This window comes from Triturus cristatus, chromosome 4_1 (assembly GCF_964204655.1).
Source record: "Triturus cristatus chromosome 4_1, aTriCri1.1, whole genome shotgun sequence".
NCBI lineage: Eukaryota > Metazoa > Chordata > Amphibia > Caudata > Salamandridae > Triturus > Triturus cristatus.
Window position 1 is genome coordinate 88488235 of NC_140585.1, and position 16700 is coordinate 88504934.

Here is a 16700-nt window from a genome sequence, read left to right on the forward strand (position 1 = left end):
GATGACAATAAAATTTACAGAACAATAAAAAGTGACAGCAGCTTTGTTTTGAAATATTATCGCAAGGACACAGCATATTAGATTTGATCTTCATATCCGGGAATGAGACTAAATGATGCACAATCCCTAGCCTTAGGCGGGTTAGGACAAATCTGTGGGAGTTATAAGTTACAATCGCAAGATATGTCTGGAAACCTCTCCTTAAATTCAAATCAAGGTAAGATGCAACAGTTGTTAAATTACTGGACTGATTCTCTCTAGCCGCATTCTTATATGCTAGAAACCTCAATTGTATATCTTTCTTTGGTATCAGTGCAGCTGCTTCAGGGTTCAGACGAATATTACAATCAAACAGAAGATTAAACCAGTAGTAAATATAGCTCAGCCATGGTATACGAGACAAATTATCAAGGTTCAAACAATCCTTGATAATTGTTTGTGTAAATACTGTCTCAGTTTTGGACCAGATGGAGCGCCAAAGTAGCAATGGGCGTAGTGCAGCTAGGTCCATAATAAAGTCAATACCGGCTTCCATATGAGTTAAAATATTGGGAACTGAGGGGGGGGCACATAGCAGTTTTTTCAAAAACTTATTTTCATCATTCTGTAAACTATTGACAGGGTGGTGGCCCCATACTCCTGCCCCATACAAAGCGGATGAAATACACCTGGCTTTGTAGATAGCCAGCATATCTTTCAGTCTCCTTTGCCCTAATTTGGCCGCAAATCTAAAAATACTACTGGTATTTCTATTCATCTTTAACCTCACATTCTCGTCCTCATTAGTCCATTTCCCATCTCCAGAAAATGTTATCCCCAAATAACAGAAACTGTTGACCGATTGTATCTTAACTTTATCAATAAAGAAGGAAGAATTAGATTTCACCCTCTTTCCGCAGGTCATAACAAAAGTCTTAGTCTTATTGATTATCAGTTTCCTTTCTTTGGTAAATAACACAAATCTATCTATAAGGCGTTGTAAGCCATTCTGTGTTCGTGATAAAAGAACCGCATCATCTGCGTATAATAAAATAGGGGTAACGCTTCCATCAATCAAAGGGGCGTCTGAGGGCAATTTACTTAAAATCGAATCAATTTCATTTATAAATAGTGAAAATAAAAACGGAGCCAAGACGCACCCCTGGCGAATTCCTCTTGCAACTTTAAAAAAGGGCGTGCATTCTCCCATAGGACCATAACGTACTTTGCATGAAAGTCCGGAGTATAACCGGGCCAGAAAGTATACACACTCTTTAGGGGCACCCAGATCTAACAGGGTGTCCCATAAGATATTGTGATCTACAAGATCAAAGGCGCTGCTTAGGTCTGCGAAACAGAGGAACAGATTACCATCCTTAGCAACAGTATATTTATGTATAAGGAGGTCTAAATTAACGCACTGCTCCAACGTCCCCAGACCTTTCCTGAATCTGTATTGTGCCTTTGAAATTATCGAATTATCCTTGGCCCAGGTCTCAAGTCTATTTAAAATTATTCTACTCATGATTTTTATAGATGCGTCTAATAGGGAAATGGGACGATAATTACTTGCCTCGGACCTGGAGCCCTTCTTTAAAAGGGGAATAATTATAGACTGGCCCCAGGAAATTGGCATCTGTCCCTCCACTGTTGCGTTAAAGAACCTGGTCAGAATGGGGGCCCACAGATGTAACTCGGACTTATATAAATCCAGTCATAGTTAACCTTGGAGGTGGACAGCTTATAAACAGCCACATGTGCATCAATACAAGGACAATCATTGTTTATGACAAGTATTTATAGGCTCACAGTTGTTTTCTGGTCTGAATTGGTTATTTTCATGCAGCCAAGCACCCATGTGCTCATACACATACTCAACCACCTTACATTTGTTAGCAAACTTCTTATTTCAGTAAAATCATGAAATCTTACTGGGTTATTTTTATACCTCACTATTTCTTCTTTGTTTGCCTTTTATGAGATATAGGTGTTATACATACTGCATGAAACTTCACGCACTGAAGTAATGGTGGCTTTACCTTTTCAAAGGATTGATGTGATACTGTGGTCTATGGCTGCCATATCCTATATGGTGTTGTAGGAGCTACCTAGTGATCAAGGCCTTTGATCTGACAAAACTGGTAGTTACATACTTAGGTACTCCCATAGAGCTACATTTGCAATGAGAATGCAATGAGAATGGCCCAAAAACAAAATTTGTTAGTGTAAAACACCGAGGGACTGATTTAGGTCTCGGGGGACAGGTTACTCCGTCATAACGATGATGGATATCCCAGCTGCCGAAATATAAATCCCATATTCTACAATGGGATTTATATTTTTGCAGGCGGGATATCCGTCACTGTTGTGATGGATTAACCTGTCCATCGAGATCTAAATTAGGCACTAAATCACAAAACAAGATGCTGTATGGCTTTCCATTGCAAATTCAGCTCCAGTTGGAAGACACTCCATCACCCCCATTCCAAGCTAACCCTCAGAAGACTGGCATTGCATTGCTTCACATTGAATCTCTCCCTCTCCTCTATAATTTATTAAAATGCAGAACATCATTCCCCTTTCAAAAAAAGATCTCAGTATTAGGAACATTGCATTATGTACCATTCCAAATTTAGGGCAGATAATTGTCATCACTTATTACTTCCTAGCTCTCTCTCCAGAAACAAAATACTGCATCACTGTACATAACAATTCTACCTTCAGCTTAGAAACACTGCATCAACTGTTTATAACAATGTGACCTTAAGTTGAGAGTCATTGCATCACCTCCCAGTCCAATGCAATTTCCATCTGAGACACAATTGGTCACTTACTATTCTAACTCTGTATTCATCTGAGATTACTATTCTAACTCTGTCCCCATCTGGGACACACTGCATCAGTTACTTTTCTAACTCTGTCTCCATCTGAGACACACAGCATCACTAACTATTCTAACTCTATCTCCATCTGATACCCACTCCATCACTTACTATTCTAACTCTGTCTTCATCTGAGATTACTATTCTAACTCTGTGCCCATCTGGGACACACTGCATCACTTACTATTCTAACTGTCTCCATCTGAAACAAACTGCATCACTTACTCTTCTAAATCTGTCTCTATCAGGGACAGACTGCATCACTAACTATTCGAACTCTATCTCCATCTGATATCCACTCCATCACTGACTATTCGAACTCTGTCTCCATCTGGGATTCACTACATCACTTACTATTCTAGCTGTTTCCATCTGAGACACAGTACATTACTTACTATTGTACCTCTGTCTCCATCTGGGACACAACACATCACTTAGTATTTTAACTCTGTCTCCATCTGGGGCACGCTAAATCACTTACTCTTCTAACTCTGTCTCCATCTGAGACACGCTGCATAACTTACTAATCTAACTCTGTCTCCACCTGAGACACGCTGCATCACTTACTAATCTAACTCTGTCTCCATTTGGGACAGACTGCATCAGTTACTTTTCTAACTCTGTCTCCATCTGAGACACACTGCATCACTTACTATTCTAACTCTGTCTCCATCTGGGACACTACATCACTTACTATCAGTAGCGGCTAGTGCTGTCATAGAGGGACGGGTGGAGGGGGAAAGGCTTGGGGGACAACGGACGACAAATGACAGAATAAAAAATAAAAAATAAAAAATAACTTAACTGTAGGTGGCCGCCTCTTGCTCTTCTGCTCCTCTCCTCTGCAGGCAAAGGCTCCAAGACTCCACTGCAGCCAATCCTGATGCTGCTCTTACGATGATGGCAGCATGAGAGCAGCATCAGGATTGGCCTGAGAGTTCTGAATTTGTGCTCCCAGTGAGACTGGGAGCCTGTGTCTGCAGTCTCCAACCCGGCAATGCAGCTCAGGATAGAGACAGCTTCTATGAGCATGACGGTTTGGGCGACTTGAGACGGCCGGCCAAACCATCATGCGCACTGATAACAGTGCACTTACCACTCCTCCTGCAGTCTGTCATCCCCAAAGACTCAGCAAGAAAGGAAAAATAAAACAATAATAAAATGTGTTTATTATCGTTTTATTTTTCCTTTCCTGCTGTTTTGAGGCAGCTGGCTGGGGGTGATGCTCCTCCGCCATAGTGGAGGAGCTGCAGCTGATTACTATTCTTTTACCATCTGAGACACACCGCATCATTTACTCTTCAAAATCTGTCTCCATCAAAGACACACTGCACCACCTACTATTCTAACTCTTGTCTTCATCTGAGATCCATTTCTTCACTTACTATTCAAACTCAAATCAAATCAAATCAAACAAAGCTTTATTTCGATTGTATTTGAACAATCATAAAAAGCACAGATAAAATACATCACAAATTTAAAAATAGATACCCATTTTTGTCTGATAGAAAAAGTACATTTCATGTATATTTAAATCACATAATCAAAAGTACGATAAAAAGAATAAAAACAATACATCTAAAATGAGCCGCCTCCTCATTCCTAGATTGCAATACTCTTTCTTTGATGCAATATTTTTTTTAAGAACATAGACATCCTCCATGCTACATTCTCATTTTCTAAGAGCTGAAGCTTAATGAACGCAGGGCGACATTGTCTCAAGCCATAGTTCTGTAAAATTGGGACTATCCAAGTCTTTCTTAACTCCTTATAGAATTTACAGAATAAAACCAGATGTAGAGAGGATTGATTTGACAAATAATCGCATGGACATAGTTGTAACTCCCTGGCCCAGTCGTTCATATTGGGGAAAGAGACTAATCTATGTATTGTCCCCAATCAAAAACACTGGGAACAAATACTAAATATGGCTGCAGATTAAAAGCTGTAAGTACCATCTGATGCTGTAGGATATTGGGCTTAATGATTTCCCCCGGCAGTCGTAGTGTGTCCAGGAAAGTCAGGATCTTTTTTCTAAGGTCTTTCCTGGATACCAAAGTGATGGTGCTAGGGTTGGTAAAATATTCGGGATTACCCATATCTTTAGTAAAATCTTAAATATACTTAACCCATGGTATGCTTTGGGTACCGTCCAGCCTAAGACTATCTTGTAATAGGTTCCTATTAAATTTAGTCTCTTCCCTTAACCAGATCCTATGCCAAAGCAGAATTGGCTCAAGTTTTATGAGGTCGGATATATACAGGAGACCCAGCTCCGTATGACAGACATAGGTGGATGTACTAGTGGATGCCGACAGAACATATCTTAAAAAAGTGCTCTCAACCAGTTGAATTGAATTAGTGTCAGCAAAACCCCAAATCCCAGCTCCATGGAGAACAGTTGAGACACATTTGGCTTTGTAGATCTTCAGAAGTTCCAGCTGTGGTTTACGTCCCAGTTTTCTTACAAAGCTAACAAGAGCAGTTGTTGTTCTGATTAATGCTAGCTTTTTGGCTGTAACGGCTTTTGACCATGTGTCATTATGGCTAAACAAGATGCCTAAATATGAAAAAACTGTTGGTTGGAGCTATTGGAGTTCCCTCCACAAATATGTCCTTACGTTTCTGGATCCCATGACCGCATCTCATTATAAAAGTTTTTGAGATATTAATTTTAAGATCCAAATCCTTCATAAAGTTAAAAAAATTATTTAGGGTCTTTTGTAGGCCAGTCTGGGTGTGAGACATAATCACAGCATCGTCCGCATATAACAATGCTGGAATGGGGCGATTACCTATTTGTGGGAACTCTTGAGCGTCTTTAAGGAGTGGCTGCCCTAACCCATTAATATAAAGATTAAAAAGGAAGGGGGCTAGGCCACAGCCCTGTCTAACCACCCTCCTCTTCAAACTCACTCTCAATCGAAGATACATTGCATAGCCTCTAAATCCTACCCTGCCTCCATCTGAAATGCACTGCATCACCTGCCATTGTAACTCTGGCCCTATTTGAAATACAGTACTAGCACTACTTGTTCTGCCCACCTAGCAGAAGACACTTAGTGGCTGCCTTTTTGTTGCCACTCTCCTAAATAACCAAAACCTTCTGCAAAATTCGGCATTCCAACAAAACTTCTGCAAAGCCTTCCATTACAATTGCACCTTCAGATGAGGGCCACTGTAGTCAAGCCCAGCCAAAGTATTCCATTGCAACCACACCTTTGGTTGAGGGACACTGTAGCCTTTCTTAATCCCAAAGAGCCCCATTGCAATCACACCTTCAGCTGTGATAGACTGTAGTCTACCTCCAGCCCAAAGCATTGCATTGCAATCACACCTTCAGTTGAGGGAGACTGTAGTCTACCTCCAGCTAAAAGCAACGCATTGTAATCACACCTTCAGTTGAGGGACTCTGTAATCTCACTGCCACCCAAAGCATTCCATTGCAACCACACCTTCAGTTGAGGGACACTGTAACCTTTCTCAAACAGAAGAACCACATTGCATTCACATCTTCAGTTGAGGGACACTGGTCTTCCTACAGCCAAATGCACTTCACTGCAATCACACCTTCAGTTGAGGTCCACTTTAGTCAAGTCCAGTCCAAATCATGTCACTGCAATCACACTTTCAGTTGCAGGACACTTTAGTCTAACTCATACCCAAGGCACCCCATTGCAATCACACCTTCAGGTGAAGGACACTGTGGTTTACCTCCAGCCCAAAGAAACCCATTGCAATCACACTCTCAGTTGAGGGCCACTGTAGTCTACCCACAGCCCAAAGAAACCCATTGCTATCACACCTCCTGTTGAGGGACACTGTAGTCTACCTCCAGCCCAAAGCAACCATTGCAATATACACCTTCAGTTGAGGGACACTGTAGTCTACCCGCAGCCCAAAGCAACCCATTGCAATCACACCTTCAGTTGGAGGACACTGTAGTCTACCCGCAGCCCAAAGCAACCCATTGAAATCACACCTTCAGTTGAGGTGCACTATAGTCCACCTCCTGTCCAAGGCAACCCATTACAATCACACCGTGAGTTGAAGGACACTGTAGTGCACCCGCACACCAAAGCACCCAATTGCAATCACCCCTAATCTTGAAGCACCACATCATCTCCTTTCCAACTCTGGGCTCAAAGTGTGGACATGGCTTTCCATGCCAGCTCTTCCTCCGTGTCAAGAGACAAGCTATGACGTTCTCTGCACCATAAGTCAAACCTTGTTTGATGTCAACTGCACATCTATCTCAGATCTTATACTTACTCAATCAAATACTCTTCCAACTCTACATCTTTTTTCTCTTCCGGTGGTCGGCAGCCTGGTGATGAATATCTTCAGCTCCATCGCTGCAGGAATCAGCATCATTTTCTGCTGTGTGGATCTTGGATATTATCATGATTATGGTAGCTTTTATAGTGGTTATAGCACTTACGAGTGCTGGCGTTACAAGGTTGCTTTCTATGTAAGTATACAGGACTTTGAGACTAAGTGAGATTGGCAACTATCCTGCGAGACCAGGAAGAGATAATGTGTACACAAAATACTGTCAGGCCACGCTTTAGAGACATTCCCTTGGCTCTGGTAAGGGCTATTGATTGGAGATGCCAAGTTTGTTAAATAGAAGGGTGTACAAGCCTCCTCATCTAACTCAAGAATTAATTTAACAGAGAAATAAACTTTGTTGTCTGCTATACATCTAACAGAGTAATGCAATATATTAGTACATTATTATGCCACAATATTCATCACCTAGATTTTTCAGAGGTTTCAATTTAACAGGTAACTAGTACAAGTAACTGTTAAACATATACAACAACACACACCAATGTTAATACTGGTGTAAAAATCAAGACATTACTTGAGACAATGTTGTTTTCTTGTTACTCGTTTTACCAGGGTGAGACAGGGTGCATTGCAAATAGTATTGTACAGAAATGAATTACACGTAGAGGCTGAAATCTCCTAAAAGAAATATAACCAGTTAGACTACATACAAATCGTATGTGGACTTCAAAAGAACATACAGATTGATTTATATTGCATACAGCATCTATCAAACAATGAAATATAGACAGTGACTTAATGTACAACAGATTGTGAACACATATACAATATTGAGACGGCATCCTAGGTGAGCTGCCTGTGACAGTATAGGGTGATGCTGCTGTTTTGGTGTGCACCATGTTGGGCTGCGGCGGGATCACTTTTACAGTTACTCGGTCCAGCAGTTGCAATGCAGCTTTAGGACTTGTGGATAAGTCTTGTGCAGTCAAAAAAACAAAAGTTCCCTTCTCCTGTTGATGTGATTAGGAAGAGATTATCTCCTCCTGGGCCTCTCTTTTCTCAACGTGAGAAAAAGGGACTAGGTGTGCGATAGAGTCTTATGCAGGTCACCAAATTTGCAATAAAGTAATTCAATGCTTTGTGATTACACAGTCAAACGAAACAACTACACAGATGCAAAGGAATAAGATGTTTACCTATTTTATTAACCAGTACATTCTTCATTATTCATCCATATCAGTTAAAAACACTTTTCCATGTTATTTATTAAAAAAAACATATACAATATATTATAATAAAACAAAGATATTTTGAAAAATACTTTGGAAAAGTGTTTTTAACTGTTATGGATGAATAATGAAGAATGCACTGGTTAATAAAATAGGTATGTCAATAAAAAGAGGGGGGGACCAGGAGCTGATTCTGGTCCAATGTCCTTGCTCCAACGTAGACTGTTAAATCAATGAGGACATTGTTCCGGGTTGGAGGTGAGAAATATACACCTGCTCAACTAGGAGATAGAAAGATCAGAGAGTAAGAAGGAAAAAGGGGGGGTCGAGAGAGTGGAAGGGGGAGTGAGGTGAAGGTGAAAGAGACAAAGAGGTATCCCCGGTATCAAGGACCCAGTCCCGAAGGCGAAGGCTCAATATTGCCTCACACACCCCCAAGGATGTCATGCTTCATCATCGGGCTTTTTTTGCTCCTCGTCGGGCCGGCGCTGCAATGCCCGACGGTCCCCCGAAGGGTCTCTTTCGCGGAGATCTTTTAAAGAGAAAAGCCGATAGGTGAGTGCGAGTGTGTGGGATAAAAAAGGGAGGGGTTGGTCCAAAAAGTTAGTGATTACGTGCGTGCAAAGGTATGTGGATAAAATTACCTAGGGGAGTCCAAATGAAGTAATTTAATATTGTGGGACCCCTGGTAGGTTAAAAAGACCCGGAGGTCAGTGAGTCACTTGTGGGCGCAATGTGCCTGTGTAACTCAAAATCAGGTCGACATGTTTCACGCCTCCTTAGCCTAAAAAGATCAATGGCGTTTCTTCAGGACCTAGCTATTGTGGATGGTTGTGCACTGTGTAAATGGGGGTTCCGGATTTGAATAGGGTAACCCATGTGAGCGTGAAGGTGTGCTTGGGTGGAGACTGCAAGGTTCAATGACCTAGTGTGCAGTCTATGTCTAAGTTAAACTTCTTAGAATGACCCAAGACTCGTGATACCTAGTAGGGATAAAAAAGGGGGAAAGGAGGAGACATAAAGATATGTATATATAAGACCACAACAGGTAGAGGGGGTTATAATCACATATCTGGTGACGTGTGGCAAGAGTTGTCCACACCCCTGACTGTCATCCATACAATGATGTCCCAGTCAGTCATATGATGGCTTAAAAAGTCAAAAAACACCCAAACAAAACATGCATAGTACCACATAGAACAAATGACATACATACCAAACATCAATTGTAGTAAAGATATTCACATGAGTTAAAATACGTGGGTATATCGTGGTGGTCACAGCATCTCCCCGATCATGGTGGTCGACCTGTGTGGTCATTAGTGTGCTCAGTGACCAACATAGGTTGTCTCTCATGTAGCGGTAATGGCCGAGGTACTAAGTTGAACCATGCCATGCCACGTTAAGTTGTATGTGTAGCCCCAGTAAAAGGCGATATCGGAACTAAGAGAGAATGAATTAATGATGGAATAGATGTAAGCCCAACATAAATGTAACAACGGCCCTGAATATGTCGTGATTTAAAACGCTGTCCTAGTTCTTATTCAGGTTCGAATCTAAATACTTTAGTAACCCCACAGAGGTAAAGAAGGTAAAGTATGCGCAAGCAACCTGAAATGTTACGATCAAAGATAAGGTTACAGCTCTGCTTACCCTCGTGTGCATGATCGAGGGTTTCCTAGGCTTGACCGTTGGTTGCCCGCACCCTATCTGCTGGATAGAGAGAAACACAACATATGGGGTAATATTATCAAAAGTACCCCTGTGCGTATGAATTTTGCTCGTGGTTCTCACGGATGCTGTTTGCTGCCTACCACCAGTGTGGGATAGAGTACTCACGGTTGCGTCGGGTGCCGGCTCATTCCGCACCTACCCTCTATCAATGGCTGCTTGCAAGTAGTGTGGGCTGTGTATGATATCTCTCTAAAGTAGCTCTTCCTGAGGCGGCTCCCATTTCCTGTTTCGTTCGTGTGTCGGGCGCCGTCATGGCCGTTAGGTGCTGCGCATGCGCAGTGAGAAGAGTCTTAGTCCGATGATGCGTATCGGATGTGAAAGGAGTCTATGCGCATGCGCGCTAAGCAGCCTACGTGTTCGAAGGTGGGACTTGAGTGAGCCTGAGCATAGCGTCTTGAGCTGTGTATAGGGTATCGTGTGACCAATGCGTTTATTTGGAAAACCCCATGGGTGTTTTGTTAGTGAGGCTGTATCCACCTGGAAATAAAATAATAAAGTTAAGTGAACTGAATGGAGGGCCCATATTATACTATATTACCAGATGTAGATGTTCCCTACTCAGAGAGTTGTACAACAGAGACCATAGCCCTCTAAGAGGTGCATATGGTATACGTGTAGGTGTGGGATTGTCTGTTTTAGGGTCACGATCTGATAAACTGTACAAGGTCAGAGTTCTATCCAGGGTATTTCCTCATTCAGTCCCTTGATGTGGGTGTGGAGGCGGAACACCCAGCGTTGTTCCTGTCGCAGCAGGGCTTGGGTGTTCCAAGAGGATCTGGATTCCAATATAGTCCATCTGATTTGGTCACAGTTGTGTCCAACTTCCAAGAAGTGGTTGGTAAGTTTGGTGGCTGACCTCCCTCGTCGGATGGTGCGTTTATGTTCACTTATTCGTGTCTTGATAGGGCGTGAGGTCATACCAATGTATGTGAGCCCGCATGGACACGTGATGAGGTATGTACAGTTCTTGGTGTTACAGTTGGAGTTCCCTCGTTTTTCCCAAATGAAGATGTCCAGGGTCAGTAGTTTGCTATGGGTCGTCGTGGAACAGGCATGGCAGTTTCCGCAGAGGTAGTGACCTGTCACAGGAGGTAGACTCCACAGTGCGGTGTTCCGTGGGCTCAATCTTCTTTGCACTGGGCGTGTGTTGATCAGTGTGTCTCGTAGATTGGACGAACTTTGGAAAGCGAACCGTGGTTGTTCCAGTTCTAATGTATCTGTATTAAGGATCTTCCAATTACGTTTGATGATCTTCTTGAGCCTATTGGACAGTGGTGTGAATGTGGTCACACATGTGATGGAATTGTTGGGTACTTTTATTCTAGTTTCTAGAAGGGATTCTCTATGTCTTTTCCGGGCTCGTTTCCTTGCCTGAGTAACGACTCTCTTGGGGTAATGTCTCTCCAAGAGGTTCTTCTCCAGGTGGTTGGCCTCGGTATCGAAGTCTTGGTTGGTGGTACAATTGCGCCGTATTCGTAGGAACTGTCCATAGGTTAGATTCTCTCGTAGGGCCCTGGGGTGGTGGCTGTTGAAGTCTAGGAGACTGTTACAATCTGTAGGTTTCCTGTGTAGTGTGGTTCTAAGAACACCGATTTCCAGGATGATTCTGAGGTCCAGGAAAGGTATGGTTGATTCACTCACTGTCCCTGTAAACCGAAGATGTGGGTTGAGGTGGTTAATCCATTCCAGAAAGGCATCTCAGGTGGTTCTGCTTCCTTTCCAGAAGATCAGGATATCGTCTATGTATCGCTCCCATGTGATTAGATTCTCTTTGTATGGGTTTTCATCTGAGAAGATTTGTCTATCCTCAAAGGATGCCATGTACAGTCCAGCCAGGCTCGGCGCAAAAGGTGCTCTCCATGCTGGTACCTTGTATCTGGTGGAAGATGGAGGTCTTGTACATGAAGAAGTTTTGCTTCAGGGCTATGGTGATCAGGTTCACGATGAAGGCCTCTGGCGAGTTGGTTTGGAGATCCGCTCTTTGTAGTAAATCTTCAACAACCTCGATGGTGGCATCCTGAGGAATGTTGGTGTATAAAGCTTCTACGTCCAAAGTTAGAAGTAGGTCAATGGGTTCAGTGTTATCCTCGTTGATTGCCTCTATCAGGTTGAGCACATTCCGTGTGTCCTTGAGGTAAACGGTGGTAGTCTGGACCAAAGGCCGGAGGAAGTGGTCACTAAACTGACTCAATGGTTCCAGGAGAGAGTTAATACCAGAGACAATCGTTCGTCCTGGCGGAGGACTCACTCCTTTATGTATCTTCGGGAGGACGTAAGAGTAAGGTGTCTTAGGGTCGTCGTTAATTAGGAAGGCTGCCTCCTGGGGGGAAATCCAACCCTCTGTATTTGCCTCGTTAATCAGCATACCGATTTGTTTAGATAGTCCCTCAGTGGGGTCTGTGTTGAGTTTACGGTAGTATCTGGTGTTACTGAGTTGTTTGTCACACTCCGTCTCGTAGTCATCAATGTCCAGGAGGACTGTAGCGCCCCCTTTGTCTGCTGGTTTGATGATAATGGTTTCGTTTTCAGTCAAACGAAACAACTACACAGATGCAAAGGAATAAGATGTTTACCTATTTTATTAACCAGTACATTCTTCATTATTCATCCATAACAGTTCACTTTTCCAAAGTATTTTTCAAAATATCTTTGTTTTATTATTGTGTATTGTATATGTTTTTTTGAATAAATAACATGGAAAAGTGTTTTTAACTGATATGGATGAATAATGAAGAATGTACTGGTTAATAAAATAGGTATACATCTTATTCATTTGCATCTGTGTATTTGTTTCGTTTGACTGTGTAATCACAAAGCATTGAATTACTTTATTGTAAATTTGGTTACCTGCATAAGACTCTATCGCACACTTAGTCCCTTTTTCTCACGTTGAGAAAACAGAGGCCCAGGAGGAGATAATCTCTTCCTAATCACATCAACAGGAGAAGGGAACTTTTGTTTTTTGAGTCCATATACCCATCCCTTTTCCAAAGAAGGGTACCTCCCACATGACCTTTAGATAAGTCTTGTGCAGGCCACATGGGAGCGGTGTCCTTGCCTTGATGTATTTCTGCTCACAACAACACACATGCCAGTACCGATACTTAGTCACTCATCACTACATACGATCACACATGACACTCAATGTTATATTATTGGCCTAGGCTTACTGATTAAGGGCCAAAATCCTCTCTAGTTGATTATTGATGTATTTTTGCAGCACCATTAACTCTGCCCTACCTTTCGGTCTCCCCTGCTAGTTACTTCTCAACCTCACTTTTGGCTTTGTGCCTTTGAGTTGAGTAACACTAAACATCTTTTACCTGCAGAGGCTTAGCAAATGTGCCATGGGCAACCTGTGAAAAGTAAAAGACAGTCATAGCTAGGTTGATGTGGATTGCTCACATCCCTTGGCGCTGGTGCCACTGAACCTACTGCACCTTTGACAGCCACATTTGAGTTATCTGTCAATGGCGTTAAGATACTTCTATGGGGGTTAACTTTACGCGTCATTTTTTTTTGTTTAAATATTGTTATTGCTTTTTTGGATGTGTGAATGCCATTATACACAATACATTAGCAATACCAGCTGGCAATGGTATATTCTGAAATTGTGATTATAGCAATATCAGGACAAACTGTGTTGGCAGTAGTGTATTGTGCAGGCCGCTAGCATAAAGCACAACATTGTGCAGTCGACTTAGAAGTACAGACAGAAGGCATTTATAGAATCTCCTGAGGTAGATGCATCAATACAAATTATAGTTGCTGTCAAGAAATTGAGTGAGGTGTGCACAGGAAACTGTTTGCAATATCAGATATAAACAATCAAGTATTCCAAACAAATACAAATAAAATATCAAAAAGTAGCAACATTAACTGCCATGTTAGCCAAAACATCACACCCCATCCCCACACAAACTGGTGCAGTGCATCTTGGTACTGAATCACGCATCCGTCGCTGTGACCCCTGCCAGTTCAGGTGGTGGTAGTTGGGGGCACACAGCATCTGAATCTGGCATGTCAGGGGGGTTGCCATAATGGGAGTGGCATTCCACATTCCCCTCATCTCTGCACCACAGGTGAGCTGGTCATCTGGTGATGTGGAAGCATCAGGTATATGAGTGTGTAAATCAGCCATTACAGCATTCCAGTTGCTGACTATGGGGTGTCTGCGATGTCCTCGGCTTTCCTCTCTGTGCAGGGCAACGCTCTCAGCCTGTGCCCAAGTTGTGAACGACTGCTTCCAGGCAGTGAGGTGAGGAGTGTCAGGTGATTTCCATCTGCAAGTGAGCAGTCGTTTGGCTAACAATAGACCCAAGTCAATGAACCAGGGTGTGACCTTGTGTTTCTTGCGCCTGCAATACAATCTGAGAATGTATATTTCCCATGTGTTCGAGGGAACCCTGTCAGTACAATGCGCTAGGCGGCTCACTACTCCCCACCAGTAGGTGAACATTACACTTTATAAATACATTTTATGTTATGGGGCAAGTTGTGTGTGTTTAAATGAATTGCCATCTATGGACCCGCAGAAGAGGAGGAGGGGCAGGGTCGGACTGGCTGATAGGACAATACAGCAGTTCCCAATGGGCAGGTCTAACAGGTCAGTGTGTGGGCCACTTTTTGACTGGACGTGGGCCTATCTTATGGTCTGCTGGGCTGGTTTTTAGTGCTGATTTCCTTGATATGAAAACAAGCATTGCCTGCAGCAACCTTAAATCAATGCAGTCTTCCATACCTTGCAAAACACTTACACAGCGTGGATTTAGAAGTTCAGAGCTGTCCCGGTTTACAAGCATTGGCCACTCTCTTAGCTATTTAATTCACTAGTGGGGGCCACTTGTATTTTGGTGCCTGGGCCTATTTTCTTTCACAATTCGACCCTGGGGAGGGGTGAATGTTTGCCTCCATTTTTCATCTGTCTTTGACTTCCAGTGCCCCGTGGGCACCGCGAGTTTCCCCTTCGCCTTCTCCTAGCATTGGCCCTGCTTGTCTCTTGTACCTCCTCACTCTGGATGGTTCTTGTGCGGGTTGGCTGGGTTCGATGTTGCAGCTCAGCAAGCTGCGGGACACTTGCTTGGGCACTCATCACCTTGTGCTATGGGACTGCTGATACAGGGGTCACTCATGACACTTCATTACCTCAAACTGCCGCAGTTGTTGTCCTCCTCTTCACTAGACTCCATCACTCCAAGGGAGATTCCTTCTGGCTGAACTGTGATCTGTTACATGGAAGTTTTTAATTCATATTCAGTTCTATATATTCAACAGTCACGTGTATCGCATGTTCAAGAGTGATATCATTTTCTGTGATTTATATGTTTGTCATAAAAGAAAGGACTAGCTGTCCTACCAGGTTGCTTGAAATGAATGCATATTAATAGACAACAATGCATAGAAGCAAAGGCAAAACTCATAGGTTTGAGTCCTATATAAAAAAAAACCTGCTGCAGTAAAACTAAATATGACTTCCTTTATATAATGTTTCTATGAGATGAAGAACTGAAAGTGTGATGATGCATAGCACTTTCAGATGTTCAATAGCCACCCATGCACTGCAATGCAAGCCCTCCGTGGGAGGCGGAAGGATACACTAGAATGGCAATAGGTGAAACTTTGAATCCTCTGGGCAGAGGGAGCCAAAGCCCCACTCTTAAAGAATTGGTAAAATCATACCTGATTTCCAAAAACTGCCCTTCTTCTATTGCCCAAAATTGTTGGAAAACTCTAGACCTGGCCTCTGCTGTCTTTAGGCTGGACAACTGTAATTCAATCTACTTATATCAGCAACAAAATCAGATTTGTAGACTCCAGTGCATAAAGAACATGCCTTCTCACTTGCTCGTGGGTTTCACACAAGTAGGAACCAAGATCGACTCAACTTTGAACCCTCCATTGGCTCCCGGAGGAGAAACATTGCACTTTCCAAAGCAAATGTCTTTGATTGAAAGCTATGAGAGATCAATGCCCCCATTCCTGATGGGACTCTTCCCTCCCCCATGCCTTCCCATACCCTAGGATTTTTTCTGATAACCTTATCACCATCTATCACCGTCTTCCACATTATGAAATCAAGGACTGGCAGCTAATTTTTTTCATTTCCCTACTGCTTCTAAATAGAACAAACCTCAGTTGGTCCTTCATTTAGTCAACGTGTATTTGAAGTTCAGAAAACATCTCAAAGCCTACCGTTTTTTAAAAATCTTCTTCTGTCTTGCTAGGTCCAAGTTGAGTTCCAGGACACTCTCATTTTGCTGTGAAGTGCACTTTATAAACTTCACCTTCATTCATAATGGGAAGCATCACAGGAGTGGGTAGAGAAACAGGAAGGGTGAGTGAAGTGGTGGAGAAGGTGCATGATACAGAAGAGGACAATGTACAAAGAAAACTGTGGGGGAGGGTGATGAGAGCAAAAGGAAGGTGGACTGGGAGACGAGAGTTGTTAGAGGTAGGGGATGATTGAAAGAGGTGATGGGGAGGAAACAGAGGTAGGCTCACTAGAGTTAGAGGTGTGGTAGAAAGAAGATGGTGAGGGAAGGATGGGTGGTCAAGAGGGAATAGAGAACGTTGGAAGTGCAAG

General features: G+C 42.8%; 1 protein-coding gene across 1 annotated transcript in view; it reads left to right on the forward strand.

Annotated features, from left to right (window-relative positions):
• The window catches only part of LOC146839622 (membrane-spanning 4-domains subfamily A member 12-like), a 128349-nt gene that overhangs the window by 86307 nt on the left and 25342 nt on the right, over positions 1 to 16700 (forward strand). The window contains exon 3 of the mRNA XM_085650831.1: positions 7176 to 7332. Coding sequence (XP_085506957.1) covers positions 7176 to 7332 — 157 coding nt within the window. The remainder of the gene's footprint in view (positions 1 to 7175; positions 7333 to 16700) is intronic.